Source organism: Pyxicephalus adspersus, chromosome 6, assembly GCF_032062135.1.
Source record: "Pyxicephalus adspersus chromosome 6, UCB_Pads_2.0, whole genome shotgun sequence".
NCBI classification, from domain to species: domain Eukaryota; kingdom Metazoa; phylum Chordata; class Amphibia; order Anura; family Pyxicephalidae; genus Pyxicephalus; species Pyxicephalus adspersus.
The window spans coordinates 57,806,273-57,819,282 of NC_092863.1; the positions used below are offsets into that span (position 1 = coordinate 57,806,273).

General features: G+C 36.7%; 1 protein-coding gene across 3 annotated transcripts in view; it reads right to left on the reverse strand.

Annotated features, from left to right (window-relative positions):
* The window catches only part of KSR2 (kinase suppressor of ras 2), a 202,246-nt gene that overhangs the window by 170,884 nt on the left and 18,352 nt on the right, over positions 1–13,010 (reverse strand). For all 3 annotated transcript variants that reach the window (XM_072415949.1, XM_072415948.1, XM_072415950.1), the window contains exon 2: positions 2,218–2,358. In XM_072415949.1, the coding sequence (XP_072272050.1) occupies positions 2,218–2,358 (141 nt within the window). The remainder of the gene's footprint in view (positions 1–2,217; positions 2,359–13,010) is intronic.

Consider the following 13,010-nt stretch of genomic DNA (forward strand, 5'->3'; position numbering starts at 1 on the left):
GAGAAGCACACCAAACTGCAAAGAAGAAGTTGGTATTTGCACAAGAGAGCTTTCCTAGGTTTATGAACTCTTTGGTCGCCATAAAAATATATTCTGTACAAGTACTTGGAGGGGTCTACAAATGCACCCCTAAAGTGGTGTGCTAAGATTTAAATGGCCATAGGCACACTCTTGGATCTATTTATAAACAATGAATCTGACTTTACTGTTTTATTTATAGCTGCAGATGTATTTGCTAGTTATTTATAAGTGTGTTTAACTAAGGCTATGCAGATATGGATGCAGCCACAAAAACGAGTGCACTGTGATGACCAGGTCAGTATACCCATCCAGGATCATCTGCCATCATCAAATGCTGTGCCAAACCAATTAGAGGTTAGAAATGGAGTTAGAGTTTGCACTGCTCAAACCATGATTAACTCCCCCCAATTGGTTTGCCCCAATATTATACATTCATTGCCTGCATGGAAGTAACTAAGCATGTGTTATAACAGACAAGCTACTATCCCATTCATTTATTAGTGTGCCCGAAACAAGAGCTGTCTCAGGCAATCTGTGCTACTGCAAATATGATTAAATATTTCTATCTACAAGTGCAATAGAGAAGGGCGATAGAATCAATACAGAAGGGTGACAAAATCTGGTTCCTGTAGACTATGCAACAGAGCCAATTCTGCTATATGAGGCAATACATTCCTGATGGCAGACTCCAGCATACATCTTGTGTCTGTAGCTGAAAGAAACATGACTAAAGCAGATCTGCAGATTGAGCATGTAGTGTGGGTGTATATTTATATGTATATGTACTCATAAAATATCCGGCTGCCACTTCTATCTGTTTACTGCTTCTTTTGGTGAAACATGTGCCGACATCAATTGTTTGCAAACTCTATCTTTAGTGTTGTATGCTCTTACGTGCACTGCTCTTTTTTATTACATTCCTATTTTTCAGATCAATTCCTTGCTTGTGAGATTGCACTACTAGATATGAAAGCAAGAACGCTTAATGTACAGTAATTTCCAATCTTGAGTTAGATAATAAATAGCAGACTTTAGATGTTGCATTAAAACATGCAGAAAATAAATAATTGTGATCAGTGATAGATAACTAGATTTATAATCTTAGCCTAGTTTTTTTATTTGTTGTGTCTTCAGGACAGAAAGTGGAAGGAAATCTCCCCAATAATAAATAATAATAAATAAATAATAATAAATAAATATTAAAGCTAATAGAAATGACAGGGTTGACTGTTTCCTATTCTATTTAAAAATGGCTTTACATACCCTTTCTGGTTAAGTTGTAGGGTTGGGGTCATTTTTTGGGGTTACGGGAGGGGTTTATTGTCAAGGAGGCTTAAAAGTCAAATTTAAGTTAAGTTAGCTTTTCATTGGGGGTTTAAAGTATTACTAAGGGATAATAATTTACCTTTTTTACATGTTGATAAAGAAGTGAGGGAACCTTTGTCAGGTTTTTATTGCTGTCTGTGTCTCCATTAGAGAAAATTACTCCCTATAATTATTCTGTCACCGATAATAAAACTAAGGGTAAATCCTCAGGAAAGGATGGACAGTTTAGCAACTTTGCCTTTGGTGCCAGAGGACGGCAGTACTATCTCCAGAAGAAGGTCCCTTTAAACGTTATGCTAGGAACATTTTTTTTCTTTAATAAAAAAATATCAGAAAAATCACAGTCTCTTTCTACATTTGTGCAAAGTTTTATTTAACTCCCTAAAGGGCTGTAAAATCTTTTTGGTATGTGTAATGTAATTGGAAATTCTGATGATGCTAGCAGAAACATTAATAAACAAGGATATTCTTCCTGTGTGCCTGCTGCTACAGATTTTTGCACATGGTATACGAGTTCCTGATAAAGACAGAGTTGTTACTATGGCTTGAAGGCATAGACACGATATAGCCAAAAAGTTTGTGGACTTCTGAGACTACTGGGGAGCTGTCCATCTACTTATGTCAATTTATTGATAATACTTACTGCATATATCATCAATGATGAGTTTTTAAAAAATACTGAACCCAAACTGTTTATTTGCGCAGGCTCTCTCAGCAGGCATTGTTTACCACTGGTGATGATGGTGTGCAGATTTCACAATGAATTCAGGTTGTGTAACTGCACTCCTACATTCCTTCTTTACCTAGGTCTCTTTCTTTGTGAACTGTATCCTATGAGTATCTGTTAAATAACCTCCGAATCTCCATTACCTCCATCACTTCCTTGCGGATGTTGACGATTCTGAACCAATGTATAAGCTGAGGAAATCCTTCAAGTTCTGCATTTCGTTCCTGAAGAGCCACTTTCTTCTTACAGGACAGCTGACGGCTGAAGTACTTCACCAGTTTGCTCTAAAACAAAGCAGAGGTGAATTAGAAATTGCTAATAGTTTTTCAAAAGATACAATAGCTCATATGAATATTGATGCAATTGATATTGAAAACAATTTTTTTGTATTTATTTTTGAGAAAGAAAGGGAGATGACAAAAGTAAAAGTGTACATTCGTTAGAGAAAACATATTCCAAAGAGGATAAGTGCTGTACCCCTACACATAGACTGATCAGATTGATACAAATACCCTGATTATACATGAAAGATGGGCAGAGTATGTGTGACATATCGATTGCAGTCTCATAACTTTTAGTCCTGGGGAACACTTGTGTGGTGGTTTTCCTAACTATCCAAGTTAGATTTACTAAAGTTTTGAATTAAGGAGAGGAAAGCCCTTAATAACAATGTACTGAACATATGGCCAAGTAGCCAAAAATGTTCCAAGGGAGCCAAATAATGTGTCACCTCTCCTGTACTAAAATTACTTTCTCTGATTTCATTGCCCATTCTAAGTGTCTGACAATGTGCACTAGAAACTGAAAAATACTTTATTTCCTTGCTGGAGAACATCCAGCATGATCTAGTCCTTCCTCCCTAAAATTGTTGGCTCTTTCATTCATTTGGTTTTATTTAATGAATAATGGAGGCCCAGCACTGAACTGAGAAGCAGATAGAGTCAGCCATTATGTCACTGGATTTCAAATAAGGTATGTAAAATAAAATGAAATGTTTTATTTGAAATGTAATTAGCATGTTGATAAGGGGTTAAAGAGGAAGCAAGGAAGGCGGAGTTTAACTCCACATTAAAGTCTAACTGAGGTCCTCCCACACTCCGAGTGCAGAGGAAGAAAGCTATAAATCTACCTAAAAAGAAGAGAAGATATAGGAATACTGTGGCTGGAAATCCATTTTGCTATCTGAATGACTATATATATTTTGTGGCATCAGTAAAGCTTTAAGGTAAACTCCACTTTTTTGACAGCAGGAAATGAGGACCCTACCCAATGAAGGTGGGGACACCTAGTATACAGTAGGTAGGGAAAATGGAATGGTGGCTAATTAATAATGGTTGAGAGAAAGAGGCAGATGGATAGACAAGTTTAAGTGGGTGGGTTTTGAGTAAAAACAAGCATAAAGGAATGAAAGAAGGCATTCCAGAGAGTAGGGACAGCCTTTGAGGAGTCTTGAAACCATGCGTGGGAAGAAGGTATATTAAGGAAATTAATAGTTGGTCATTGGAGGAGAAAAAGTTAGGGGGTGTATTAATGTGTAAAGGTAAGAAATGTAGGTAAATGTTGCAGAGTCTAGATAGAGATAATGAGAGTATGTTGGTCTCTAGGCACAGGAATGGGAATATTTTGGAGATGTTCTACAGGTAGAAATGGCAGAACCTAGAGACGTTCCGAATGTGGGAAGTGCAGAAGGTAATTGGTTGTCCCAAGGTTCAGTAGTTTCTGAGTCACAGACCATTAGCCAGCACCCTGTGTGCACCCTTGAACTACATAATTATTTCAGCAAGGGTGAGAATCAGCATGTCAACCAGGAGTCTAGCATTAGAGGGAGATCAGAAATGAAAGCATGTTTTCATCCATATAGTTTTCCATAAAGAAACAAACTGTACTCTTAGATTATACCAGTAAGATCTTAAGTAAGAAGGGTCCTCTCCTCCTGTGTCACTGTCTGTATTCGCCTGTCATTTGCAACCCCTATTTAATGTACAGCGCTGCGTAATATGTTGGCACTATATAAATCCTAAATAAATGAATAATAACAATAATTATACTATACAAGAAAACAAGTGTGGTTACAAAGAAACTATGTTATTAGGGAACTCTTATGTTAAAAAAATTACAAACAGGAAATTTATTCAAGAAAGGGGCCTTCAGAAGGAACTGAAACAAGATAACATACAATTTTTCATAGACAGTAGATGTCTATTCACACATATGTGCAAAATGTGTACAAACTTTGTAATTGGTCAGTCTTATTAAGGCTTATCATCAATTTTGTATATCAATAGTCTATTAGATCTATTAGATCACATATACCTAGAATGGATTGCTTAGGCAGGTCCTCACACCAAACTGATCATAAAACCCAAAGAAAGACTACACACAGATTACACAATCATAATGTGACAATTGTAGCCAGCTTGACAATTTAATGAATCCATAAACGGCAACAGAAAGAGGTTTCATGGGAATTGTAAAGATAAAAAGAAGTTTGTTTTCACTTTTTATTATTTAGCAATCACATTCATATTAAAAGTGAAATCTATATATTCAGCTGTGCTCTTTTGATTACAGAACCTGATTGTGAAAAGTACAATGTGAAAAGTCTATGCATGATCATTTATGTTCAAACAGAGAGTTTTATATCTAGCAGCTAATGCTTTTTTCCACTTATTTTTTTCTTTTAGATTATTTTTAGGGAGGGACTAGGAAGTTTTCTTTGGGTCTTGAAACCCATGTAAGGTTAGATGTTTAATTGACTATAAAGTTTTTTTTTTAGATACATGAATGTAAATTTTTGTTTTTCAGAAATGATAAAAAGGTAATCACCTAACAGCATCTAATATCATCTAGTTGTGTCTGTGGTTGGGAGATCTGTATGTCACAGTCACAATGGTATATTATGTATACATTTTTTTTGTTTCACTTTCTTAGTACTAGGAGCTGTTCATCATGTCTGGTGCTGAATAGACAAAGGCTGATAGAAAATAATCCAGACATCACACATTCACATTTCCTCTCAGTAGCTTACACAGGTTAGATATTTAATATGGAAAATATATGATTTAGAATTTCCTAAATTCCTAGTAAAGAAGGTCATTGGAAAAAAAAACACAATAAATAAAAGCAAAGCCAAGCCCTTTTGGTAAAGGGATTACAAATGAACCCCTAGGGAAATACAGATCAATACATAGTCTTATATTTCACCATAAAGTATTTGGATGCTGCTGCTTAGTTTTAAATTAAACTGTTTGAAAAATTAACAATGATTGCAAAATACCTGCAAATTGGCCATACAACAAAACAGAATGGAACATTTACTTAATAATACATTTTATCTAACCCTACAAACAAATATGTTAAAACAATGGAGTGATGTATGCTTGTCAAGGATATTTAGACAAAACAAAGGTATTTCTAGTGCCTGCAAAATAAAAAGACCTATATGGTAGTTTCTCATTTGTCCACGGGATGGCAGTGTGGTTTCAACTTTTACATTTTATATCTATTCCATATGGTTCAATTACTTGATGGAATAATAAATACAAAGAAGGGCCTGTAACTATAACCTGAAAAAATACACTGGTAATTAGGTATGTCTGAAAACAATCAATAATAACACATAAGATGTTTATGTACTATAATGAAATGGATGTAATCTTTTATCATCCTCAGTTATCACTTGCACATTTTGTACCCTACAGAAGTTTTAAAGCTTTGAAAAGCATGGCATCATCAAAAATTCCTGCATTCATACAAAGGAATCTAGATTGTCACATTAGGCTGTATGACAGCAAAAACTCTGAGTGCTAATCCATATCTGATCAGGAATAATAAATGAATATTGACCACATCAGTAAACAAAAGCAGTTATGCACTTCTGCTTTAGTCTAGGTAGTCCAGACAAGGATTTTTGTGGTGAGGTCCTTTAATTTTAGTTGAAGGCATAAAGGATGGATTCTAAGAAAGTTCACATTTTCCCAAAGGTTATGCTTAGTGAAAAGATATGCTTGTGTTTAGCCAATATTACAATTTAAAGGCAAAGCTATGTATCTTGTGTAACGTATTTATATGCAAGTAGTTTTTTGTGTCCAGAAATACAGAAAATAAATATCAGTACATACAACTTACTTCTTACATAGTTCTCCAAATTAATGGTAACAAAATGGGTGGGAAAATCCGGCAATGCAGAAAATCAATGTTCAGTGTTTTACAGAAAATGACAATGTGAAATTAAATAAAACATAAATACAACATAACTGTTGTAAATATACAATGTACACATAATGCAAATACATGTAAAAAAAATACTTTCCCAAATGTCACAGTCTATAGTTCCACTCTTTATGATAATAAAATACATGATAACTTATAACTCCAATTTCTTTACAATATTGGGATGAATGCCTAATCTTTGGGTGTGAATGTAGTCACATATGGGTCAGATAAGATAGAGGGGTAGCTTTGCAAGGAGTATGGTCAGGTCAGGTCATCTAGGACAATGATTCTCAAGCAGAGTTTAGTGAAACCCTGGAGTTCTTCCAGATTTTTCAGGGTTTCCCTGAGCAATGAGCAATTTGTACCTCTCAGGTCACTTACCACTGACACCAATGATCTCTTTGGCTTCCTGTAACAGTGGCATTCTTTCCACTGGCCAGCAATAAATGACACTTTCTTTCAACTGACCACCACACAAAGACCTGTATACTGTGAGATGTGGATACAGTAATTAAAGTTTTCTTAAGACTTGAAGGTAATTTCAAGGGTTCCCCCATGTTTAAAAGGTTGAGAAAGGCTGATCGAGGAGCAGGAAAGGTAACTAAAGTAACTGGAAGAGGTTTTTTTATAACATGGAGTAGTTTGGATTTTCACTTACAGTATTCACAGTTTTAGGGCTCATTGTTTTCCAGTTGTTAACAATGCACATTGACATGTCAAATGCATAGCATTACCACTAAAAGGTATTGACCTTATACTCTATCTATGAATTCTTTTTTGTTTATTTATTTATTTTTTGTTTTAAATAGAGTAGGGAAGAATTAGAACCTCTGTCTGCTGTTCGGGGCTTCATTACAGAAATTTCCCTTTCCTCATTGTGCTATAGACAACCTTTTCATCAGCATGTAACTGAGTAAAACTCTCTAAAAGCAAAACAGACAGAGGTAAGAATGCTGTAGGTTAAATAGGGGAATTAAACACAGCTTTTTCTTGTCAGATGTTGCATTTTAGCAGTGCTGAGGAAATAGCTGACCTTACTTCAATATTTAACATATACCTATACATATATTGTTACAAATGTCCATACTTGAATTGTTCTCTTTGTGATTTACTAGAACAGGGGTTGGCAAACTTTTATGGCCACTAGGCCATTGATGGGGTGGGCCTAAGCACACTAGGCATGACCCGCCCACCACTGGGGAATGCCCCCTGAAGTGAAATCCCTCTCCTCCATAAGCATTGCTGAGGAGAGGGATTTACCTTCAGGGAGCTTTCCCTACTTACCGCGGCTGCGGAAGTATCAACGCCAGCCACGGTAAAAAAGGGAGCAACTGCAAGGAGGCGGCTCTGGTAGTTCCTAAGTCCCCCTGGCCGATTCGCTGGCAACCCACGGCTCCGGAGCCACGGGTTGCCGGCTGGCAGTAGGCTGGATCGGCCAGGGGGCGCTTGGCCGGAACAAACTACGGGGTAGGCCGAATCCGGGCTAAAGGCCGGAGATTGACGACCCCTGTACTAGAAGCTTGGACATGCCAGATTTTTAATTAAAGATGCCAAATCCCACAAAACATAAATAAATGGGCAATCTTTAAATTCAATGGGACTTTTCAGGCATCATAAAATGTATTGAATTTTAATGAGTTAAAACACCAGCCATTTTATTTTCACCTCTGATAACAATTCAACATTTACAGAACTTTAATATAGGTGTTAAAATTTGTAAGATATTGGAAACTATATATTATTGATGAATACAACTGAAGATTTGGTATCCACATTTTATACAGGAATAAATATTTGGGTACAAATAAATTGATTGTTTTAAAATTCATTTCTTTGCAGAATTCTATTTTATATTAAAACAACTTTATAATATAACCTTCCCAAAACGTTTACAAAACACTCTCAATGTGATGATTGTTTTCCATGTCTTTAACTTATGAATGATGCAACACAAACAATTTATTTGTATTTGTTATTTCTTGCATTGTGCATCCTTGATACATTTCATTTTTACTCCCATAGGAAGCAGAGGTGTGAAGTTTTGTGTGTAAAACATACGTCAGTGTGTGTTCCCTGGGGCGGGGGTCCCTACTGCTTTTTACTTGTTATAACACTTATTTGCACCACATGCAGCTGTGTTGAATTTAAACACTTGTGTATGACCTTTGTGTCTGGCAGATGAGACATTGAGACCAGTGGTGACTCTTTAATGTCTACAACACAAGAAACACCAAGATTGATCAGCTGGACAAAGCTCATTAAAAGTTACCAAGTGTTAATAAAGTAAACTCATGTAATGTTTTCTAATATTACCGAATTAAGAGATGACCTAAAAAAGACTGCTCTACTGTGGCTAATAATGAACTATAGCTACAAACTGGTCAATTTATTGTCAAGTGTTGAAAAGCTATTAGCCTATTACCTATTTAGCTTTAGTAAGCACCTGGTTCTCAAATACCTGTTTACAGAGCTCTGTAATGCAAGCTGCAATTTACACACACAAGTTTTTGGCTCATCAACATGAATAATCTTTTATTAGTTGCCTTTTTCTGAGGTTTCAATTAAAAAAGCGAAACAAAATACAGGTAATCACTGCTAAATGTGTGCTAATACATATACAGGCTACAAAGCCTATAGCAGGACTAAACTATTAAAATAAAAAAATATATATGACCATACACTTTATTGCAAAAGGGACAGATGATGTCCATTCTAAAATAAAATGAGCTTACCTGCCTGTTTGCAAATTTTATAATTTAAACTCACCTGTCTATGCTCTGTAGTGCGCACCACCATCTTCTTCTATTCCTCTTTTGGGAGTAGGAACCTTAGCCATCTTTATTGGCTAGGTCAAGATGACATAACTCCTGTGCATGTGCATAAGAGTTTATTTAGTCCTAGCAGCCTCGGGGATCTCATTCTGCTATTCTACATAGAGTTGTGTGTGCACAGTCTAATTTATCTTGTTAGACCTGAATTTGTGTAAAAGCATCATCTTGTCTAGCCTATGCTGGTAATATTATCAGTAGTGTCCCCTCCACATACACATACTCCTATACCAGACCATACCACATCCATAGAATGTGTTTTGTACTTTTGTTATCTGTAAAACATAATTCCCCCTTAACAATGAATATAATGGCAACGGTAGTGATACAAGCAACTAGCAAAATGATAATTGACATTTTTGTCTCCAGACCACATACTTTAGATCACGGCTTGATTTTTGTCCCTATTCTTTAAAAGGTTAAAAAAAATACCACAATATTGTAACTAAAACACCAGAAAAGATGATAGAGGGACTATAGGAACAATAGTGTTTGCAGATGAAGCACTGCACAAAAATTGTATACACCAGATTAGTAGGGTCAAGCCAAAAAAGGCCCAAAGGCCATATTTGCATCCACAAGTTGCATTAAGGGCCACATCTTCGTTAAATTTTCTTTTTTAACTATTTTTAATTCATAAACATCAGACAATGGTGTGCGTTGGGAAGGGGGGGGGGTGTTATCACTGACACTAGATCTTAGCCACTGGATTTTTTTTTTTTTTTAGAGGCAGCTGTGACAGTGTCAGCAATACAAAGCCCTCTTCCCCCATGCACAAGGGTGTCAGTGTCCACTACCAGCAGCCATTGTTCTCAGTAGTAGTAATAATAAATACTCTTTATCCATACATATCCATTCATTGGTGTTTAGTGGTTACTTACCTGGACACATGTTCCCATGATTCTTTTTGTCATTTAGCTGGCTCAGACATAGCTCACAATGTTTCCCCGCTAGTGCCGAGCTCTAATAGAGTCTATTTCCCAGCTCTGTTCCCTTGTGTAGTTCCTGTCTTACTGTTCCAGGTGTTCGCAGCGCCTTCCTGTGTCTCCTGTGTTCCCTCAGTGACCCCGATGTCTCCTGTGCCTCCAATGTCTACCTGTGTCTCTTGGAATTCCCTGTGTTCTGGTGCTGTTTGTGTCTCCTGTAACTTCCCAGTTTTCCATATTCCCGTGTCACCCATGTCTTTTTGTCGCCTTCTGGTACTTGATCCCTGGCTTGCCTTTGACCTCACCTGTTTGTTGCCTGCCTTGACCACGGCCCGTCTTTTACCACTCTCTTGCTTGCTGATTTTGTGCTGTTCTGCCTACCCTGGTGTGCCCAAAGACTGCAACCTTGTATTGGCCTGCAGCACAACACTAGAGGCTCTGGGGAAGACCAGGCTGATACTTAGATTCTGTGCCCTGGCCCTGCTTAGAGTTCACATCACCACTGAACTATACATAGGGGCCTCCTGGTGTGGCAGGGTAACTGAAGAATGAGATTACTGAAGCACAAATGATCAATATAGTAAAGGGTCATTGGTTCACAAAGGGCCCTGAAACACAGGGCAAGTGCAGCATAAAGGGTTGCTTGAGTACAGATGTCACTGGAGCATGGAGTATGTGCTTTGCATGCTTGCAATGACACCTGGAAGGTGTTCGATGAAAAGGAAGTGGGTAGTGAGCTACTCCTGGACACATTTTCTCTGTACTGCGAAAACTATAGGAATTTTCATGTAAATGTCTCCACACATAAAATTACAATTCTAGTGGTGAAAAAAAACTTCAAATCACCTCTATTCAAGACTCAGGAGTATGACAAGCCTCCTTTTCTGAAGGAAAATATGGAACCACAGACATATTGCAGATATTTTCTAAAAATTCTGGAGCAATGTACTAACACTTTTGGCATTCAGAGGCACTTGTTACCCTGCTGTTTACAACTTAAAAGCCTGAATGTTACAAATGGTGCTCAGATCTCCTGCACTGTCTGCATGTATTGCATCCATGTTCCTATTATCAAGTATAAAGAAGAGAAAGAGATATATAGAAAAGAGTGGGTGCCAAAATGATCATTACTTCTGCCAAAGAGTTTACTAGGAGTTGTTGAGAAAACAAATGTTTTCCAAGTTATGTACAGAAGTGTCAGTTTGGAAACTTTTCTATGTATGTATTTAGAGCAAACTACCTAAAAAGTAAACCTGTCATTATAGAAGTATGGCTGACGTGGCTGACCTTCTTTTGAAAGGCTACGTCAGGCTAACTCAATATTCAATATTTCCTGGATCATTGACCCAGAACTCCTGCAGACTGAAAAGTCAGTAAAAAGTCAGAAGTCTTTTTGCATACTTATGTCCAGGGCATTTACTCCAGGAATACAGATTGAAGTAGTTGGTCACATTCATCTGGACATGTTTAACAGTTGAAGATCATATCTCCATTATTATCTTGTATCATCTTTGGATATAATAAACGTCAGGAACATATGCTAGCGATTTTAAAGCCAGAGAAAGAGTCTTTGACAAAGTTTCCTAAGAAGGCAATATAGAGTGCCAACCTCTTCCCATTAACATTCTAAGCCTGTAGTCCAAAGTACTCACAAGTGATGCAGGAACTGACTTCAAAATAAACGCAGGTACATACAGGATTTAGGAGGTGCCTGCATTAGAACAATAAAACAACATTTATATATAAATAGAATTTTAATGCCTTAGTTTTTTTTTGTTTTCACATTATTTGTTTCTATCTGTGTAGAATAACTATTGCAACAACTGGCAACATAAATTTTCAGGATTAGTTCAAACATACCACTAACAGATCCTTTGTTTGACTTTTGCTAAAAAAGTAAGGCTGTCCAAACCACCTCCTACCATGGGGTGCATATGGCTATAGCAGCATTCCTTAACCTTTTAATCCCAAAGAAACCCTTAAAAAAATTTTAAGATAGCATGAAAGTCCTGCTTAAACTGATTAATCAGTGGTTATTGGGAAGAATGCCCCCATACAGTGGTGTCCCTCTTACAGACAGGTAAAAACATCATTTGTGTTATGTGGCTGGCTCTGCACAGGGACATTGGATTACAAACTATGTAGACACTATCAAATGAAAGTTATTTGGCCATAACTCAAGGAACTCCTTGTGACCTCTGGAGGAACCTGAGAATGGTATGAGAATGGCTCAGCTATAGTATATTTCTTTTCACTCCCAACAGATATTACAGTTAAATACATAAATGCCATTATAAATGGGACTTAAAATTTTCAAAAACGTGTTGCAATATAGATTTGTTTTTATGAATGCAATGCCAAAAGGCCACTGAACAGTATCTGAATTTGTGTTCATAAATCAATATACAGATCTCAGATACAGAATTTAGGTTCAGTTAGCAGTTTTCATACAATAAGATTCTTTTATTTTAGCCAAGCAACTGTAAAGATCACTTTCAGTAAAATAATGATTTTTAGCCTTTTGTGTGTGATATGAGCCTTAAATATTCTGATTGTCCTTCTCTTCCCATGGCCAGAAATGTTGCAGTGACAAGTGTCTCTATAACTCTTCTCAAGACCCAAATGTGCGAACTATGGAGAATAATTAGTTATTACATGTGCATGCATTGCACACAGACACTTTTCTTCATCGCCGGACTATCTGCATCTGCAATTGGGTTTGGTGATGGGCATTTATTATTTAATTGTATGTATCTGATATCTAAATATTCATTTATGATTTTTTTCAGCTATATTTTCAGCTCTAGAGGAGATTTTAGTGGGAAAATGTAAAATTTTGCAATAAATGTTTGTATTTGTCAAAACTGACACAACCCATACTATGAGAACTGCAGGTGCTATATTGTACACTTCTTTCCTAAAAAGCTTCTTGTCTGGTCCTCTGTAAGGTCCATACTTTTCAGTAAC